This window comes from Gambusia affinis, linkage group LG17 (genome assembly GCF_019740435.1).
Source record: "Gambusia affinis linkage group LG17, SWU_Gaff_1.0, whole genome shotgun sequence".
Taxonomy (NCBI): domain Eukaryota; kingdom Metazoa; phylum Chordata; class Actinopteri; order Cyprinodontiformes; family Poeciliidae; genus Gambusia; species Gambusia affinis.
In genome coordinates, this window is record NC_057884.1 from 888,606 (window position 1) to 909,563 (window position 20,958).

The 20,958-nt window shown below is 41.9% G+C and overlaps 1 protein-coding gene across 6 annotated transcripts; it reads right to left on the bottom strand.

The window, feature by feature from the left end:
* Positions 1–445: 445 nt before the first annotated feature.
* Positions 446–19,966, bottom strand: LOC122847224 (transcription factor 7-like 1-A). Of its 6 annotated transcripts, none has more exons than XM_044144708.1 (13): positions 19,525–19,935; positions 19,124–19,370; positions 18,978–19,047; positions 15,639–15,775; positions 8,700–8,777; positions 7,042–7,159; positions 6,799–6,883; positions 5,835–5,909; positions 3,806–3,928; positions 2,879–3,044; positions 2,666–2,773; positions 2,552–2,600; positions 447–1,596 (listed from the first exon to the last, which is right to left on the bottom strand). In XM_044144708.1, the coding sequence occupies exons 2-13, from the start codon at positions 19,295–19,297 to the stop codon at positions 1,178–1,180; spliced, it is 1,602 nt and encodes a 533-aa protein (XP_044000643.1). In that variant the 5' UTR covers positions 19,298–19,370; positions 19,525–19,935; the 3' UTR covers positions 447–1,177. The 6 variants fall into 6 exon arrangements, with proteins under 6 accessions (XP_044000647.1, XP_044000643.1, XP_044000642.1 ...); XM_044144707.1 differs by having other exon boundaries at positions 19,469–19,935; XM_044144711.1 differs by having other exon boundaries at positions 448–1,596; positions 6,799–6,880; positions 19,525–19,933.
* Positions 19,967–20,958: the final 992 nt, after the last annotated feature.

Genomic DNA, 20,958 nt, shown 5'->3' on the forward strand with positions numbered 1-20,958 from the left:
ATCACCCTAAGCCTGAGATTTTGGCCCACTCTGTTTATAGCAATGTTTTAAGGTTTTTCAATGCGTGTGTGTTAAATGTCATACTAAAATACATGTATTGAATTTAAGTCCCCGATGGGGAAAACTTACAATTAGGACTTTTGTAAACAAAAAGTGCAAGCTAGCAACAAAAACACAACAACTTTTGTCTGGCCTGCTCCTCCTTACTGGGCTACAGTCTGGTATGAGGTCATGCACCTGGCTAGTAATGGAGGTCAAAGTTCACTCCTCCCTTACGCTCAGGAAACGTATAGTGTAGGGTTGAGTTGAGACCGATGCTCCGGAGTAAAATCCTTCATCATCCAGTCTCTCTGGCAGAGACAAGAAAAACAAAGAAACATGCACATAAAAATTGTCAAGCCCATTTTAAAGAATCATATGACTGATTTATTGCTTATCGTGACAGGCTTAACCACGTCCTGATTTAATTAACAGACTGGAAATAGACAACAGTTTGTCTCCATAGAAACTAGATCTTTACAGATGCTATATAGAGGCCTGCAGTTGAAGCTGGTGGCAGAAGAAACAGAAGTTTGGGTAGAACACTTAAGATTCAGGTTCATAGTTAGCATGCTCTACCAATGGATTCTTGGGTTCTCTCTGGGTACTCCAGTTTCCTCCTCAATCCAAAAAGTGTTAGGTTCATTGTTGCTTTATTACCTCAATGGTTGTACATCCAGTCTGTTTTGCTCTGATAGATTCCCCCTCATCTTTGCCCTTTTAGTCAGTCAGGATTACCAAAATGAAGTGATTTTTTTATTGGCTAAATGCCAAAAATAATGAGAGACTGTTTGTATTCTGTGTGAATTTATTAACAGGAAGAACCATCAACTAGCTTAACATGAAGAACTACAAAAGGAAAAAACGCTTTTCTGAAACCAACTCTTGTGCCAAACGTCACCTTCACATAAAAACTGTTCCCTCCTAGTAAGAAAGTAGAAAAAGTGAAATAGTCAAAAATACAGATTTTAGATGCAGTCAAATATTGACCAAATATGTCCTTTTCATACTGGTATAAAATATGACAAGTCTATAAAAAGTAAAAAAAAAAAAGAAAAAAAAAAGCTTATTTACAGCATGTAGAAAGAGGCACATTTCATGTTTCAGAGCTGATTGGCTGTTCAGAGGAGACGACTCATCAGTGGGAGGAGGTGGGTGTGTCTGTCGAGGAGGAGGGGGTGGAGGGTCGTGGGGTGATGGCGTTGCGGCCCACAAAGTGGGTGGTGCGAGGGGGCTTGGTGGTGAGGGACAGTGGCTGCAGCTGCTCGCCATAGGGGGAGCCGTGTCCACTGTGGCTGTAGGAGGAGTGTGTGTGCTCGGTGTGTGTGGCAGCCGGGCCGGCAGGTGAGGCCAGTGCCGTGGTGGGGGTCGCTGGGGAGTCCAGGGAGGAGGCGGGGCTGGCCTGGGACAGCTGGGTGTGTGTCAGATGAGACACTGTGTGTGTATGCGTCAGGTGAGGGAGTGTGTGTGAAGCTTGTGTGAGTGGAGTGTGTGTGTGTGGAGTCTCCTCTCGAGGTTTCTTTAGCTGTGGAGGGAAATCTTCTGCTGCTGCAGCAACTGCAGAACAAAAACACACACACACACACACACACAGAGTGTGAGAGAGATAGAGAGAGAGAGAGGTGAAGCTGGATCCTCAGGTCAGATCCAGGTTACAGAAGCTCCTACATGACTCATTTATAACTGGATGACTGATTCAGGAAGCAGCTTGCTTTAAATTGAGCTGAAGCTGCATCATTCATACCAGCCCTGTTCAGAACTCCAGTCTGCTGATAATGATAATGTTCAGGTTTTTATCATTTTTCTGGGGCCCAATAAGCATCCTTATAATGACTGACATGATGAATGGAATATGACTGATTTTTCAGTGGGTGTATGCATACAGGTGGAGTGGAGACTGATGCAGATAGATTGAATACATCCAGCTGCCATTGCTTAGCACAAGTGTAGCTTTATGGACAAACCAGGAAATAAATTTTCTATCATCTTGGCCACAACGAGTGCATCATGGTGGTACATAGCCGGTAGATGCATTTCTGTGTGATGGAGGTGCCAAAGATCCTGTCACTAACATGAACACAAAACCCATAAATGTCTGGGGAAAGTGAGAGGTCTGCAGCTGCTGCACTGGTTTGGTGCTGACAGGCAGAACAGAAGCTGTGCTGGATGAGGAGCCTCCCTTACTCAGGTTTAGAACCTCTCATCTTTTTGTTTGATTGTTGGAGTGTGTGTGTGTAAATCGGCTTGATGCCGATTTAAAAGCAGCCAGACTTGAGTTTAACCAGTTGGGAAGAAAATAAACTAGCTTTGTACCATTTCATAAGAACAAAAAAAACTAACATTTTTGTTCATATTTTTGTTCATATTTGAACAAAAACGTCCCAATTAACCTCCTTGTGTCTGCAGTGGAACACAGTTCCACAACTTAAAAACCCCAAAACAGAGATCTGATCACTACAGCCATGTTCTCCAACACACAATAACTGAGTAACCTAGCAACATGTCATCTCACCTTCCAGCTGAGTTTCACTCTTCACCCTCTTCCTCTTCTTCTTCTTCCCCTGCACAGACATGAGTTAGGTGAGGATGTGATGGTGTGTGTTCAGCAGTCAGTCAGTCTACTCACATAGTTGTCTCTGGCTGACCAGTTGGGGTACAGCTTTGAGTGCAGCAGTCTCTCTTTGCGAGCCAGATCATAATATTTGGCTTGTTCCTCTTTTGTCAGAGAATGCCACTGTGAACACATGGTAGCAGAGGGTAATTAATTCAGCACACAGACACAGCTGACCATCACATTTTTTTTTTGCTATGGTTAATGTCTAGTAACAAAAAGACTGACCCGCTGGCCCAGGATCTGATTGATGGTGGCGCTCTCCTTCACGTTGCACTGAGCTACAACTTTGGGCCTCTCCTCCCTCATGTAGAGCATGAAGGCGTTGAGCGGCTTCTTGATGTGGGGCTTCCGCTCCTCTTCCTGGTCATGCTCGGAGCTGGAGGGGGGCTTCCTGCAGGGGAGCAGAGGAGGAGACGTCAGAGTGCCTCTTTCTGAAACTCCACCTTCAGGAAGTCATCACAACATGGCTCTTCTTAAAACTTTGAAAGTTTTTAGCAGCGTTGCACTGAGAAGTAGCTCATATGAGCTCGCTAGATGGGCAGTTCCACCACGTGATTGCTAATTGATGGTGGCTAGTCTTAAGGAGCTGAGTGAGGGAGTTGAGATGGAGAGCTGCTCTGTGAGGTGGAATCTTAGAAACTACAGCTCTGAGGACGAGCTGAGCCTCAAAGGCAGAGCTAGGTCCATCCAGGCATTTAGCAGAGCTGAATGGTTGCCATGGAGATAAGAGAATTTCTCCAACGTGAAAGAAAGAATCAAGGCAACACTCCAGGTGTGTTTTGATGAGGGAATAACATTATAACTTGTTAAAAAGTTAATTTTACATAAGACTGCCTGTTTGAAAATAAACTACAAAGGCCATAAAATATTTTTAAAAGTGGTTTTAATTTTAAACATTCCTTCTGTGGGTTGACCTGAATTCAGAGTCGAGGTAAACGGAATCTGTAAAACACGCCAAACAAGATGTCAAACAAGATGGCCGCTTTGGGTAAGCTGACATTACTCTTAATGATGGAAATCTAATCAATGCACTGGTTGAAACAACATCCAGATTTTCTAAAAAATGAAATATTCAAAAACGGAAAATTCATTAGACGGATAAAACGGACTCGCTGCCCAGCCCAACATTGCACAGAGTGTGGTTGTTGTTACCCAGGCTGCTGGCTGTGACTGGCTCCAGGCTCCTGCTTCACTGCTGCAGGAACGATGGCCGGGTGGGGAACCGACGTCTGGGGGGGCGGAACCAAACGCGGTGAGAAGCCACTCGACACCAGACTGCAAGGAAGCATTCAGCGTTCCATCAAACCCTGCTGACCCCATCAATGCACAAGTGGTAACTACATTATTATAACATCATTAAATAATGCATTTTGTTATTTGAGAAGGTTGTTCACTAATTAATAGATAAACATGAGCACAACTAGAACCCAGTAGGACCGGAAGAACTTCATGATTCAGTTCTGTCCTAAACCAGCCCTGGAACACCAAGAACCTTTCAGTAGCTGTGACTCAGCCTGATGACTGGACTGGCAAACTGCCTCATAAAACCTGATGGAAACGGTTGTCATCATGGTGTCCTAACAGCAAAACAAACCAGCCGTCACTGATGAGTTATGATGACTTATCCATCAGGAAATTCTTCCACTCAGAAACATTGTGAAAGTAGAGTCCAGCAACACAGGCTGACAGAACCTTCTACTATAGAGCAGGCTCAACCTACCTACTGTTTACAGGTCATGTTTCATTAGGCTACCTGCTGCAGAGTGCACTTAACTGACACCAAGAGGTGGGTGTCAGTTTACTGACCCCAAAATGTGTACAATCATGTGAACGAGGAAGGAATAATCACAGTTCTGAGGTAGGAAGGAAGTTGGACATGAAAATAATCTGGAATATTCATGAATTCAGTTTATTATTGTAGCAATATTATTGAAATGTTCTGTACTGATTATGTTAAGGATGCAGCTGACCAGCTGTCCTCATACTTGCAGACTGAACACAGGGTCCTGTTTTAGCACCATTGTTGTTTCTCTTTCTTTCTGGTCCCATACAGTCATCTTTTAAAAATATCTCTTACTGATAATTGTATTTGTAGAGACAAAGCAGATCACTGGGCCTACTGGTGTTTTGACAAAATCTTAGGATGTCCTTTGATTCCGGTTTTAAGCTTGGAAATCATGTTAGATCTCTGGTTTAGTTCTGTTGTTGATAATTGAGAAATATTGTTAAACTGGGGTCTGTTTGATTACTGTAATGCACTCTACACATGTTCAACAAAACGCCCCTGGACCAGCAGCAGTCAGTTCAAAATGCTGCTGCCAGGCTCCTGACTAGAATCCCACATCATCTCATACTCTTGCTTCAGTATGACAGGGTGCAACGGCACAATCCAGGACAAAAACAACCTGACCCGGGAGGTGAAAACTGCCCAGTGTTATCAAACCTGGACTACTACTTTTTATCTTAAAAGGTAGCATTAAATAAAGGCTTTATAACTAATATTAACAGCATACCTATAATTATTTTCTTATTTTTAATGGAACTTTATTAATTGGTGCAGGTGGACATCTGAGAGAGTTTGAATCTAGATCTCTCTGGGTTTTAAAAACATCTAGAGAATCTAGATCTTTCAGACAGTTTTAAATAATTTTTACACAAAATTATCTTATAAAATTCAGTCCAGGGGGCAGTTATTATAAATCTAAACTTTTTTTTTTTTTACCAGCAACATTAGTATAAAAATAAAGATACAGTGCAGACTGTGTGCTTATGGTAAATGATAAGGAGATCTTAGTCAGCCTCTGTTCTAAGTAGATTTGCATCAAATATGCAGTTATTTCTCAGAAAATGATTTCTAAAAAAGAATAAATATTACTTACTGCTCAGTAATAAATATTACTGAGCAGTAATGTGGATGTTGTACAGTCAACATGTATGATGACTGGCCTCTAGTGGCAGACATTTAACACTACAGCAGATCCAGTTAATCTGCTGGATCGGATCCAGTTTAATTGTAAACAACTAGATAAATGGCAGAGATAGAAGTCCAGGTTTTGTATAAAAGCTGCTGGAAACCCGACTCTAGTCTCAATCAGACATGATTTAGAGAGACAAACTTGAAACAAACCAAGAGAAGGAGGACAGATTAATCCAGCATCATTCAGAAGCTTACGGTTCATACCTGGACATGGAGGCATTCATGGCTAGAGCCGCAGGGGAGAACCCCCCCGCAATGGGATACATGGGCTGCCCTGGCCTGCAGACAGAAACACACACACACACACGCCCACACGCCAGCACACACACAGTTCAACTAGCTTTAGACTTCTGAGTCACACATCAAGGTAGCAGCAGGTTGATGTGTTGGTTTTCACGAACACACTCTGCTGGGGAATCCCTGCATGTCCGACAGGTTTAACAAGTTCAGTGGAAACAGAACTCCATGGTGTGGAGGAGCAGGATGTGGAAGGTGGTATAGATGTGATGATAAAGACATGGCAGCGTAACAGCAGTTAAATGGAGGAACAGAATGTATCTAGAAACCTTTGAAAATCCCTCTATAATTAGCAAAGTGGGTTGGTGCTCAACATTCTCAGTAATGCAGATAAAGATGGATGTGTTTGGATGGAGTCCCCTACAGCTGAAACAGGGGTGCTGTAGAAACACTGGAGGTGAATGCAAAAGGCAACAGGAAGAGAAAAATCCTATGCGTTTCTGATCAGCGAACACATCGTATCCATGTGATCACTGCTCTTCAGTGTCCATGCTGTTGCCAGACTCCAGCTCCACTACATCCAGTTTCAGTGATGCGTTCATTCAGGCAGAGAGAGCCAGGCTGAACACACACAGGTTCTGTTCTGTTCCGCCCAGCAGTACAGTGAGGGACGGGCCACATGCACAGAGAAACTCAGCACAACATTTTATGGTGTTTATAGAGACGCACCAATACAATAATATACAATACCATAATAATTCTAACATTAAAAAAATAATTCCACATTGTGTATCAGTAACGATGTGTTCAATCAATAAGAGCAGATCCATTCAGTCCAATTCTATGCTTAGTTGCATGCTTTATTGTTAACACTGACAGGATCACAAGGCCTGTGTGTGTGTGTGTGTGTGTGTGTGTGTGTGTTACCCACAGCCAGCCCAGTGGGTGTGGGATGGGAGTCATTCCTCCAGGAGACACAGGATAACAGGCAGTGTGAGGGCTCCTCGACATTCCTGCTTCAAAAAAATAGAAGAACAGATCAGAGTCACAGAGGAGAGACAACCTGGTGCAGATGTGTCTGGCAGCAGGAAGCAGGCAGCAGAAAGTAGGAAACGGGAAGCAGGACATAGGAAGTAGGCAGCAGGATTGCAGGAAGTAGGCAGGAGCTGCTTACCAGGCTCAGGAGAGAACCCAGGAGACGCCCTCTGAGGGGAGAAGGCCTCTGGACTGTAGGACAGCAGGGGGCGGAGGTGGGTCATGTGGGGATGCTGCACCACAGGGACGCTGTTGGACTGGAGATGAGACAGAGGAAGCTCAACATGTTGGTGTTTCAGCAAGTTGCTGCTGAAACACCAAGAGCAATCCATAAGCATCATCTGGAACTGACCAGGTTAATGCTGCTAGTGTAAAACAGCTGCAGTCCAGAAAACCTGCTTCACATCCATTTCCTTTCACTAAACACAAACGGATTTCATCTGCGAGACACAGTAGAAGTGACAACAAAACTAATTTTTAATGTCAAGCATCCATATGTGTGGAATTAATCTAGTTATTACATCCACACATCAGGTGAATGTGACCCAAATCTGTTTTTTCACCGCAGTCTGAACGGTCCAATTCTGATCTTTTCACCCCAAAAACATCTGACCTCTGCCACTTCCACATGTGGAACTAAATTGGATGCACATCAGATAAGTTTCAAAGTGCTAACTGTCTGAATGGTCAAGTCAGATTTTAACTTAAGTCAATGACGAGAGACATGACTTAAATGTCCAGACTTACTCTCTCTGGAGAGTAAATCTGGACATAAAGAATAGTAGGAGATTATAATGATTATAAATTTATGAAAGCAGTTTGTGTCAGTGAAGCTCATCACATCCCAATCCCACCACTCCTGGCTCTGTCTACACATCCAGACTTCTCTACAGTCAAACATTAAATGTTGTGTGAACTTTTTTTGCAGAATAAACTTCTCTAAAGCTTCACCAAAAAGGATGAAGCAGCAAGGAACCAAAGAGGCTCACTGATGAAGAATGTGGATCCTTCTGTCAACTAACTGCACTCTACCTTGGTTTACAGTCAAACAGGTGAAACTGTAAAACAGACAAATTTCTGGGCTGATCATTTCATCTTTGTCAAACAATATGAACAACCAAATAATAAAAAACTAGCTTTTTTTTCTTAATTAAACTTGATTGGAAAATATTGTTTTGCATGTGGACGAGGTTTAAGAGCCGCTGCTGGATGTGGGACGTTTCTGGCGAACTGCAGAGATCAGAACCAACATGAGCTGAGAGGAATAGAGAAAAACACATCTGGATGGGGAAAAAAATCTCTTAATCAGAACTGTGACTATTATAATAATAATAATAATAATAATAATAATAATAATAATAATAATAATAATAATAATAATAATAATAATAATAATACTAGAGGAAGTTGGGTCTGAGAGAGAAATTCAAATGATTGGAAAAATTAAAAATAGTTGAATATTTGAATATGTGAAACCCCGTTGAATCATTACACTGAATACACAAGTTGTTTTGCTGACATTTCATTTCAGTCCTTTCTCTTTATTGGTAAATAAACAGATCATGTTAATAGATCCACTGCCCTCTTCAGGCAGAGAGGAAGTACTACAATGTTGGGTTAAAGTAAATGATAAAGTAAACTCATTTGTGCATGATGTTTGTTGAACATTCCACATTCTCTCTGCTGTTAGCATAAAAACGTGGGAAGCACAACATGCTCTGTGTGTGTGTGTGTGTGTGTGTGTGTGTGTGTGTGTGTGTGTGTGTGTGTGTGTGTAGCAGAGAGTGAGCGTCTTACCAGGTGTGTGGGAGCAGCAGAATCTCTGATAGCTGCTCTTCCTGGGATGTCGAGGAGAGGCCACTGAAACGGCAGGTACTGTGGGGAGACAGAGGCTGCTATCAGCTGTTTTACTGTCAATGTGTGGTGCACTTTTGTATTCAGACCATTTTAGCCATTGTTGGCTAACAAATAGAGCTACAATATAAATTGGCCAGTCAATAAATTGGCACTGATGTCCTTAATGTTGGTAGGTGAGTGATCGGCCGATACTTGCATGTGAAGCTGGTTTTATCTACCGATCTCAGGTCTATAAATAAGCTGCTGCCCTCTTGTATTCTGCTATCAGAGAAGTTTGAGTGACAGACCAGCCCACAAGATCATGTCTGCATGTTTGCAGTCCCCCCACTTTTGCTATCTCAGCAACTTTCTTGCATTATTTAGCAACATTCATTCCAAAAAAGCAACAAAAAAAACAAAAACAAAAACAAAGTCATTATTGGAAGTCAAAATCGGTCAGGCTTTTTAAATATCACCTAGAAAACTGCTGCTGGTGCAGCAATACTACAAAGCAATAGTTTAGATAAAAAAAATAAAAAAAAACTCATGTTAGAACGGCTCAGTCAAAGTCTAGACCTAAACCTGGAGAATCTGCGGCAGGACTTGAACCATAGATGCTCATAGTAGCTCTCTCTCGACTTTGACTGAGCTTCATTTTTCCTTTTACAAAGAAAAAATAGAAAAACCTTCAGTCTCTATATCAGTACAGCTGAAGCAACTCATAAAACATGCAGGTGGTCATAAATGCACTGATCCCATCTAAAACAATTCCAGATTGGGAATCAGTGACAATGTGTCCAATACATAAGGGCAGATCTATTCAGTCCAATTCTATGCTTTGTGCTCTGAGCAACTTTATTATTTATTTTACATTATATTTAGAATTCCTAACTATACTTCCTGAACCATTTCAAATATTTGTTAGTTTATTTTCACGTTTGGCCAAAGATGACAACCTGTTGTTTTTGTAACAGTTTCAGTTTCTTTATTATTTATTTCACATTGGCTGTTCTACTCCCAACTGCACTGAATGAACAAATGAAAGTTGTTTTTACATGTTTATGCATTCAAGTGAGCTGCACTAGTGCAAAGTTATCAAATTAATTTGTTAATCAGCACATTTGTGAATTTGTTTAAAAAACATTTCAAGTCAATTAATCACCATATTAGGCCAATACTATCACTCAGATATCAGTATTTGCACACCACACTTTTCAGATCTGTTAAACCATGTGAATATTATTCTTCCACTTAATAAAGGGAAGGGTCTGTCAGGCTTCCCAGTAACAGAGGTAAGCAGACTTTAGGAAGGTGACCATTCTGTGGGGAGCAGAGCCAGAAGGCATGATGGGAACTTTACATGACCAGCCTCAAGAGGAGCAAATATTGGCTCTGGGATTCTAACACGAGATAAGGTGGTTAAGTGTCCTCCTCTCCTCTTCATTTGTCACTTGTTTACATTCTCCATGCCCTCCCAGCCCCCCTTCACAGCAGGAAGCTGCCTGCCGATAAGAACTCAGAGCTGATGGTCCTGATGAACAGGCTGCAGGGTGGACATGGGTCTGCTGAAAGGCCCTTTAGTGCTCCTTCAGCTGTGAGTGACGCCTACAGGCTCTCAACTGTGACCTTTGACCCTGACTGACAGAAGATAAACCAAAACAAGGAAGGGAGGCCTTCTGACTAACTCGACACTATTTATACATTTTGGAATATTGATTTATAGTTTGTGATTTGAAAATCCTTCAACAGCTTTCACCATGGCTGGAAACCTAACAGAGGAAGGTTTTAGCTGCTTGAGTCATCAGCTCAAATAACAAGAACAAAAAAAAGAGAAAGAGACAGGGCTGTGCTGTCATGTTTTGGTTAAATTACCACGATTAAAACACTGAACAGGATGGCCCACCAGTATAGATCCGTGACCATCAGGTGCAGACATTTTGCACTTTACACAGAGAACACATCGCAGAGATAATGGAATTAATCAAGAAAAAAGTAAGGATTTCCATCAGATATCATCTCTGTCCTGAGATGCACAGTACTCCATGCATCTCACATGGAGGTATGGAGGGTTATATCAAACCCTATTTCTATCATGGGAGAAGAAGCGGAGGAATAGAAATACCCCTGTGTTCATCTGGACAACAGACTGGACTTGCTGAAGAAGCTAAGATCCTTCAAGGATAAGTCTGTTGTTGAGAGCGTCATCTTTTCTGAGTCATCTGTTGAGGCAGCAGAATCAAATTCAAATCTCTGGACTAATGACTAGGAGGCAGGACTCGAAACAAGAACACCAAACCATGTTAGTCTCATCAGTCCTGGAACTACATCAGACAAACATTTAGGCATGAATGAGCGAGACCCCCCTCCCCCAACACCAGAGTAACAACACCGGCTCCTGCACACAGCTGGTCTGTGGCCCGGCCCCTGCTTCAGCGCTTAGAGGAAGCTGAGGATCAGCGCTAACTGGATCCAGCTGCTGGAAACACCACAACACTGCTCTACTCAAACACACACACAATATGAGCCATTACTGAGCCTCGGGTATGGATCGGAGCTCAGGGGAAACTTGTTAGGATTATTGCTGCTTACGAGCACCAAACAGCTCAGGTTCAACACAACGGACCAATGAGAAGCTGTGGAGAACGGCTTCAGGAGTTCAGGGGAAAATCCGGAAAAATCCTCATGATCTGTCTTGGGTGGTGAATTTTTGACTCAAGTGTCAGAATGATTTCCTCGACCAAGTCTATCAGACATTAATGATGGAATGTTTCCTGAAGATGGATTGACCCATGAGATCAGAGACCAAAGCCAGAGAGGAAGCATCTAAACACACACAGGAGCAGAAAGTGGCTGAAACGTCTCTGGAGTCAGAAACAGAAAAAGTGACACATTTATCAGCAGGAAGCAGCAATCTCTTCTGGAACCTGAACCCGAAGCTGACTACAAGAAGACCTAATAATAAATAATAATAATAATAAAAGTATTTAGTGGTCACTCCAAAGACAGGAGGCAGACTATAGAGCAGGGAATTCTGGGTAACTACAACCAAACTAAGCATGCACATACCATATACACATACAACCACAGACAATTTACCATGGTTCAGAGTGAGACAGATGCTTGCAGATTTAAAATCTCTCATTTTTAGCAAAAAATGACAGTATAAATATCAAATCTATAACTATAAAACTCTGGGAATGTGTCACTATTGAAAACATTCAGAGAGTATGTTCGACCACTAACATGACAGGAGCTGGCTGGAGAAGAGAGTCAGCTCTGGCTAGGATTACCACCAAGGGCCCCTAAATGAGGAGTGTCCAAAGTGTGGCCCCTGGATCAGTTGTGTTGGCTCTCCATTCCAAGAGTAGAGCATAGTGCATCCTGACCCGGGGCCACAAATCTGTATGACTGATTTATTCAATTTGGCTAAAATGCTAATGTTTTAATGCTTGCCTCAGTCAAAAGAAAACTATAATTTTGTCAATTCTCCCATCACCCCCAGCCCCAGGCCCCCCTAAATAAAAACTGCATTTATTGTAATAAAGAGGGTTTTATAGGCCTGTGTTGTGTTTTGGATTTGCAATGCCCTCACCCTCAACAATGTTTGTTAACCTAAAATATTTTTAGGGGGTGTGAGGGGTTAAATAAAGAAAATAATAAATAAATAAATAAATAAATGGATGGATGAATAATCTCAGTTTTATGGCTCAAAAACCATTAGATTTTGATATGCCAGGTTTTGTCAATTTGTGCTACAGTCCCCAAAAGATGAGGTAATCTTGTATTTGGTGATCAGTAGTGGTCAAAATTAAAGGAATGGACAGATCAGTTTTTTATAGATTGATGATCAGCCAGAAAGCTATAATTGGTGCAGCCTTACTACTCAGCCAATCATGCTGCTGTAACGGTCATGTCTACTTTCTGTGCAGAACACCGAAAAAGTACCAAGAAAAATTATTCATAGATCAAGTCAGATGTCAAATAATTCAGACATACTGCTGAACATTGTTAGCTATGCTGTGAGTCACGTGTTGCTGCGGTGAAGCAACATAAACAAGGAAGTGTGCATCAGGCAACAATGACCTGAGATAAAACGGGGGTTAGAGTGGAAAAATTAGGAGGAATCATTTCACTGAGAGTCCAAAACCATTTACTGCTGGTCACATTCTATTGTTATTGTGTTCATTATCTTTCAGCCACAAAATCTGGAATAAAGACTCATGTCGCCTGTTTTCCCACACATAACCACATGTGACCGGCATGTTTTCTAAAGAGACAGCGTTTTAAGTGATGAGCAGGTTTACAGGTTGAAACATGAGCAGACGTCTCTCAGTGTTGAGGCTCTTCCTGTTGGAGGAGTCCCTAAGCTACAGCGGCGTGCGGCGCTGTGGGGAGGTGGGGGGGAGCGTTATGGGAGGAGGGCGAAGTGAGCAGACAGGTCATCTCTGTACGCCGCCTCCTGCTTCCTGCCTGCACCCATCAGCACAATAAACAGTCTGTATTATAGTTCAGCTAGCGAGCAACCAGCAGAGGTTTGTTTACAAAGACTCTGCTTGAGATAGCCGGTCCATCTCCTCATCCTCCATAAACACTCCCAACAGTCTGAGGAGGCAGAGCGACTCCTCTCTGAGAAGGTCTGATAAACAGCAGAGCAACTCTGGTTCCGAGGCTGAATGTAGCCTTCAGAGGAAACAACGGCCTCAAGGAGAGGAAAAGGTACAGTAGATTTAAAAAAAAAATTACTGAAGTAAAATAGAAATACAGTTCATAAAAATAAAGATGAATAGAAAACATTTTCAATACTTTACATTAGGAGTGTTCAGTCAGATATCTAGACATATTCAGGACATGTTCAAGTACTTCTTTAATAGCTATTGATAGCAGACTGATCACTGTTATTAAAGTAGGGATGCACTGGTTTCTGACTGATCACCAATATTTAAAAAGCCTGACTGATTTTGGCCTTTAGAGATTTTTTTCTGAACTAGATATAGAAAAAAGTAGCAAAGTAGGAAACAGCAGACAGGCTATTGTTATACACAGCTCAGAGCTTTGTGGTGGTAGAAAAGATTGGTGGCTAAGGTCGGTTCACATGAAAGTATTGACAGATGGTTGATCACCCATAATGAAAGAAACTGGGCCGATAAAGCAGCAGCTCTTGTGTAGCTGCTGCTGGAGCACACAGAGGGCTTAACAACCTTTCAGACTCTGTGATGGACAACAATGAGCCAGAAAGAGAAAGGATGGCTGCTACAAAGCTGAGGAATGCAGGTGTTTGTGTGAGGAAGCTGGGATGTGTTTAACCTGCGTGTGTGTGTGTGTGGCTTAAATAAGTAGAGGAGAGACTTCCAAAACAAACAGGGAAAGGAAAAAGAAAGACAGCCTGCAGCACTGAGTCTAAAAGCTTCAGCTGCAGCATCATGTGTGGCTTTAGCTGTGAGTTGACAACTTCAGTTAAGCTTTTCCCCTGAGGTCATCAACTCAAACTTTCCTTTGCTGTAACACTTCACATTAAACATCCTGAAACTTCTCCCACTTCCACAGAGGCAACATTTAAACATGGCTGAGAGCAGAGATGTATTAAACCATCAGACAGCGGCCCCTAATCCAAGCTTATCCTCAAAAACGCTGTAGGGACGGGAAATTGAGCAACACTCTGCAAATCCTGCCTGGTACCTGGCAGCTACAGCAGCTAATCTGCAGCAGAGAATCAGACGCAATCAGAGCTCATTCCTGCTGAAGGCAGGCATGCAGGCAGACTGTGTCCAGGCCTGTCTAACACGCCACCATTACAAGGCAGGTCAGAAACACACACCGTGCACACACAGTGTACACAGCAGACCTGCAGGTTGTGGTGTCTGGGCCACAGTTTGCTAAAATATAATATCCCTGCGATATGAAGCAGCAACTGCAGGTTTCGGCTTCCTGAGCGACCCTTTAGTGGCGTCGGTTTCTGATAAGATTTAACCAGCAGGTCCCTGAGTTCACAGCCGTGCCAGAACATCCACACATGTCAGAGCCTCGCAAACTGCTTAAACTTCTTCATGTTCCAGCTCTTTTCCTGCACAAATTTCAGGTGTTTCACGAGGTTTTAAAGTGAAAAAGCAACAGAAAGTTCACACACATGGTTTAAGGTTATCTGTCACTGTTTTCTCAAGTGTTTACACACAAATAGTGGTACTTGGGACACAATGACAACATGTAACTCATGCACCAACCTCATGAGCCAACTCTGCTAAACTGCAAGCATAATTCCTGCTTTATACTGAAATTGCCATTGTAAATCACACTTTATTTCAAAACACTACACACTATTTCCTGCACAAAGTTTATGAAGAAAATCTCTCGTTTTCACAAGGAACACATTGTCAGTCAAAATCCTAAGTCTACTGCCCTACCATGCGCACAGACTCATCACATGGCCAAACACCCGTCACACACATCTAGCCCTTCTCCAAGCTACAGAAGATGCAGCAGTAGCTTTTCATGCTAAGATGTTTTACTGTTTGTCCAGGGAAACATTGTGATGCGTCTTTTCAGAAAATGTATGTAAACAATCAAGAAAAACTGTAATAAGAGCTTCCACTGTCATCCAGATCATGTCACTGTGGAATATTGTCTCTGTTGCCCAGATATTGAACTAGTAGCAGGTCACAATAGCCGTCAGACCGACATTCTTCAATCAGAGGTCTCTTCAGATTTGTTGTAACACTGCCTGCTGCAGACGTCCTGTCCCCGTACAGCGACTCTTTGAAGAACCGTTATGAGTCATGACAGCCTTTAACTTCCCTTTGGGATCAATAAAGTGTCTACAAATAATAAACAAACAACCAAGCAAGAGACATAATGAAGCAGTGTGGCATCCTGATGGTCGGCCATCAGTGTTTGGTGCTGACTTACCGTCCGGCCACTTGGGGCCAAAGCTCCATTAGTGAGGTAGGGGCTGCAGAGGTTCCCAAGGTCCGAGATCATGAAGAAGGGATAGCCAACATACGGAGACGGCTGGAAGAGCCCCGTGTCATGCTGCTTCCGGGGCCCTGAGGAACAACATCAGCATTTAGCTGGGGGAACCTGCTACAATAACTCAACAGGGCTTCTGGGAAACTGAGTCTCCATTAAATCTAAACTTAAACACACTGATCCCATATCCGACAGTGACATGCAAAAGTATTCATTGCTCTTAAACTTTTCTATATTTTCTCATATTACAACCACAAGCAAATATTTTTGTGTTGAAAGACCAACACAAAGTGGTCTACCATTGTGAAGTAGAAAGAAAATTATGATTCAAAATATGTTTTCCATGTTTTTGCCCATTCTTCTTTTCCCAAAAAGCTCAAGCTCAGTCAGACTGGATGCATTGTGAGAATGTTTGTGAACAGCAGCTTTCAGCTCTTGCCACAAATTCTGGATTGGGTTTAGGGTTGGACTTTGACTGGGTCATTTTAACACATGACTATGATTTGTGTTAACTCATTCCATTGTAGACCTGGCTGTAAGTTTATGGTGTTTGTCGTGCTGGAAGTTGAACCTTCACCAAAGTCTCCAGCCTTAAGACTCCAACAGGTTTTCTTGTATTTGGCTCCATCCATCTGCACATCAACTTGGACCATCTTCCCTGATACTGCTGAAGAGAAGCAACACCAGAGCATGATGCCGCCACCACCTTATTTGACAGTGGGCATTGTGTGTTCAGAGTGATGTGTGGTGTTATTTTCCCTTCAAACGTAACGTTTTCCATTTTGGCCTAAAAGTTCAGTTTAGGTCTGATCTGACCAAAGCTCCGTCTTCCACATGTTTGCTGTGTCCAACATGACTCCTGGCAACCTGCAAACGGGACTTCATGTGGTTTTCTTATAACAATGGCTTTCTTCTTCTTGCCTCTCTTCCATAAAGACCCCACTTGTGCAGTGATGACTAATAGTCATCCTGTGGATTTCTGCACCTGGTCCAGAGTCACCATGAGCCTCTCGGCTGCATCTCTGATCAGAGCTCTGCTTGTTTGGCCTGGACGTTCAGATGGGTTCCAGTTGTTTCAGACTCTTTCCATTTCTGGATGATGGATTGAACAGTGAGATGTTGAAAGCTTGGGAAATCGTTTTATAGCCTAAGCCTGTTTTAAACTATAAAGCTTTGAATCATGCATCCTTTTCTTTCCACTTCACAATTGTACACTACTTTGTGTTAATGTTTCACATTAAATTCCAATGAAACATATTGATGTTTGTGGTTGAAATGTGACAAAATATAGAAAAGTTCAAAAGCTAAGAATACTTTTGCAAGCCACTATATTTACACGTTTGACTAACTATAGAATGAATGTTTGGGGGAATAAAAACGTCAATTAGGACTAAAATTCAATGACAATGATGATGTGAAAGAATGTTTAATCATCATTTTGTATTCCAGGTAATGAATGCAAAATGCTAGCGCTTCCTTCTAATGTTTTAGATATCTGAGAATTAACCAGAGATGCTGTGCTGAAACTGTTTTCCAAGCTGTCAGTTTCAGCCAAAAGTAATGACTCTGTCACCATGGCTACACTCACTTATGTAGAATCACTTCAAACCTTCTGGAAAGGTGGAAGACATTTTAAATGACTTGTGTGTTTGCTGCCTCAGAAACGTAGCAGCCTATTCAACAGTTGTGATTCTTTCAAAAATCAGTTCATAATCAACAATCCTGGGAGCTTTGATTGTCTACAACTGGATCAATCAGGAGATTCACACTTTCTTCTGGAAGAACGTCCAGATAGTTGCAACAGCAGGAGTTGACGGTTCAAGCCCTACAATATGGCCCAGAAGGTTTAGGGCTGAACAAAATGACAAAAAGATTCTCAAGGCAAAATCTATTTTCATTACCTCTGAATGGTACAATGGTCACACATGCCAGGGTGTGACCAGCTTACAAAGTGTAAGCTAGAGATGCACCAATCAGGCTTTTCCTAGCTGATGCTGATATCCTGTTTGTGCTGAAGTCTGACTGCTGAGGCCAGTTTGTTTCTAAAATGCTCTAGAGAGAGAGTGAGCAGCAGAGCTAAAAAAAACACAGGAATTACAAGATGGCTAACTGTTAGTTATCAAAGCATGTCCCTAAGTTTTATCTGATTTCTACTGCACTTAAAAGTGCATCCATGAACTGATGCCTTTACAGACTGAAGATGGCAGGAGTTCTTGAACTTTATGTTTATTTTAGATTTTGTAAGGACCTCTTCCAGCATACACATGCTGCATCTGTATGAGATAACCTTGAAATAAAAAAAAAATTTGACCAAAAAATATATAAATATATCAAAGATCACTGAGCTAATAAGGGAAAAATCTGCTGTTCTGACTGGTCCATATCCAATCCTGCCCATAATCTGTCAGAAGCCGAGGCCCAAACGTAGAACTCCTGCATAAATATCTAAGTTCCACGATGTGAGCAGAGAAATTTGTTTTTTAGGGCTGAAACATTTTATTGAATTAACTTTGAATAACTGAATATTAAAACAATTGTCAATGAATTTAGTAATTAAATAATTGTTGAGTATAGAGACTTATGGAGAGGCAATCTGCTGAATGAACAAGAGCAGTAATTAAATCAAACCTTTACAAAAATAGTTTGCATTTAAGATAAAAAGCTATACATCTATACTTGTGTCCAACCCAAAACTTCTCAAGTAACAGTTTTTGCTTTTTACAAGTTCTGTAAAAAGAATATTTTCTTATTAAGCACCTCTTGCTATCCAGTTATTAATAAAAGATAACCACCATATCAATGCTACTCTGTATTGATGTTCAGTCCAGCCTGAGCTCTTCGCATGTTGATGCTAGAAGAATTTTTTAGCTGAAGATGCATCCTTTGCTACAAGCCATCAAATGTTGACTAAAGGAATGTTGTTATTGCATTTTGGTCAATAATATGTTTATTGTTATTTAAAAATTAATTGCATTTGCATATTTTTTTATATTTTAATGTATGTCTAATATTATGTAAATGTGCATGAATAGTTAAATTAAAAATCTGCAGAATGTGGCCATTTTTTTCCAATTACATTATTAATCCACACAATAATCAATAGAATAATTCATGGCCAAATTAATCGCTAGCATCCCCAACGTTTTAGGTCAAATTTCAAACTGCACCTCATAACTGTTGATCTAAGACTCTGTATAAACTATTGATTTGATAAATAAGTGCCATATAATTTTTTACTACTAGAAGCATCATAACCCAGAATGCCATGCTGCTGCCTACCTTCCTGGAACAGCTGGCCGTGCCTGGCCCTGCTCTCAGCATCTGGATGCGGATTGGGGCGCCTGTCTGCCTGCACACAGAGCCACAGCAGCATGAAGACACCCGGAGCACAGCGGGAAGCATTCACGGACCTCTGCTCAACTCACCTCCGAGTCAGAGCTGCTGGTGGTCTCCGACTCGTTGACTAGGGACGACTTGACATCATCCAAGTCCCGTTCCGAGGACACATTGGGTTTCTCCTCCTGTTCCCCCTCGTCTTTGAAAGCGATCAGCTCATCGTTAGCCCCCAGGTCGTCTCCGTCTCTGCCCAGCTGCGGCATGTTGGGACGTTAGCCGCGGAGGCTAATGGTGGAGGCTGAACTAGACCCGAGTTGGTTTAAACAAAATGCGACCCTGGAAAAGCTCACACAGAGCATTTAGCTCACGTTAGCTGTGTGCCGAACAGTCCAGAGCCTTCGTTTGAGTATAATTAGGCCTATTATGTTTCTCACCTCTATCAGGGGATATTGAAACAATCCTAAAAGTCTCGAGCAAGTTAGCTAGCTACCTGCGGCGTTCACGGACCCTTCAGTTCCTGGCGTCGAATTCCTGAGATGTGGAAGTCTCTCTCTCGTCTTTTCCACTTAGAAAACCGTACATATAAAACACAGCTCTCATAAGAAATGGAGAAAAAAAAATCATAAAAGCCACTCATAACACACTCAGAAGCCCTGACATTGTAAGACCGAGCCCAGTCCAAAAAAGTTTACGTCCACTTCTGCTGCACGGTTACTTTGCTGGAAAAAGTCGAGGCTCCTTCTGATTCAATTCCCGCATCTGTAGTCCGATTTGGAAAAAGCATAATCCCCAAAACAGTGATTTAATCCGCGTTTATTCCAGTACAGATTGCTGGTTCTAAGGGTGCAGAGGCGTGGGAACAGCCAGCCTGGTTGGCGTCTCTGAAGTGGAGTGGAAGTGGAAGGAAAAGACTGCGGAGTGGAGTTGCTGTCGGATCAGAGCGCGCGTGGGGAGGGAAAAGTGTAGGGGTGAGGGGTGCTGATCTGAGAGCAGCACAGAGCAGGATTCACGGCTTCAGTTGCTGAGGAACAGATCACTAAGCTGATCCCACATCAGGGCCAACAGGTTGGTACTGTTTGTTTGCGAAGGAGGCAAAGAAAGGAGGAGAGGAGGAGTTTAGATGGGAAAAAAAGTCCTTTCGAGTTTAAAGCAGCAGTTACACATTTTCTGACCTTATGACCTACGTGACTGTGAATGTGTCATGTTGCCAGCATGTTCAACCACACAGACTACAGCCTCCTCATAAGCCTATATAGTGGGGTCTAACACTAAGAAAGTAGACTAAACTTACAGCAAGCAGGACGCAGGTCTCTGCAGTAAATGCAGGCTTGTTTCTTTAAGTTTCCTAAAACGAATACTGTACTGCAAAAATAAAAGTAAATAAAAAAATGTAAAATACCTATATTTTAGTTCAGAAAACCAATTTTCTGTGAGAACAATAGAGCAGATTTTGAACAGGAACAAGAATAGGCAACTTGGCACCCATGGAATTTGTAAAGACAACAACAACAACTGCAGATAATGCAGAATATGTTTTAGGTAGATCTGATCTGACAGAGGTTGTTGATTTTCAAATATGATAAAGGAAAAAACAAGGATAAAATAGGAGAGGTGTGGCATTATACTTGCACTATATTAGTAAAGAGCTTACTACAGAATTTCAGGACGTTTCAATAAAAACCTTTGTATTCAAAGAGGCTAAATATGGGGTTCCCCAAGGTACAGTGCTGGGACCAGTGATGTTTCTTTTACATGCTACTGATATTTGTAAAATTTCCATAATTTATGTTTGCACGTACCGCTGAAGTGTTTTGTCATGGAAATGACTCAATTCATCTACTGCAGACAATGGGAGAAGATTAGACTATATGATCTAAGATTAACAACATTTATATTGTTTGGTAATTTACAACTAAACTTTTGT

Excerpts from the sequence above, each read along its gene's own strand:
- LOC122847224 (XM_044144708.1), bottom strand. The coding sequence starts at position 19,297 with ATGCCGCAGCTGGGCAGAGACGGAGACGACCTGGGGGCTAACGATGAG. Across the intron at positions 7,160-8,699 it reads CTGCTGCTCCCACACACCTG|TCCAACAGCGTCCCTGTGGT; the intron begins GTAAGACGCTCA and ends TCTCATCTCCAG. Across the intron at positions 3,045-3,805 it reads AGTCACAGCCAGCAGCCTGG|GAAGCCCCCCTCCAGCTCCG; the intron begins GTAACAACAACC and ends GCTCCCCTGCAG.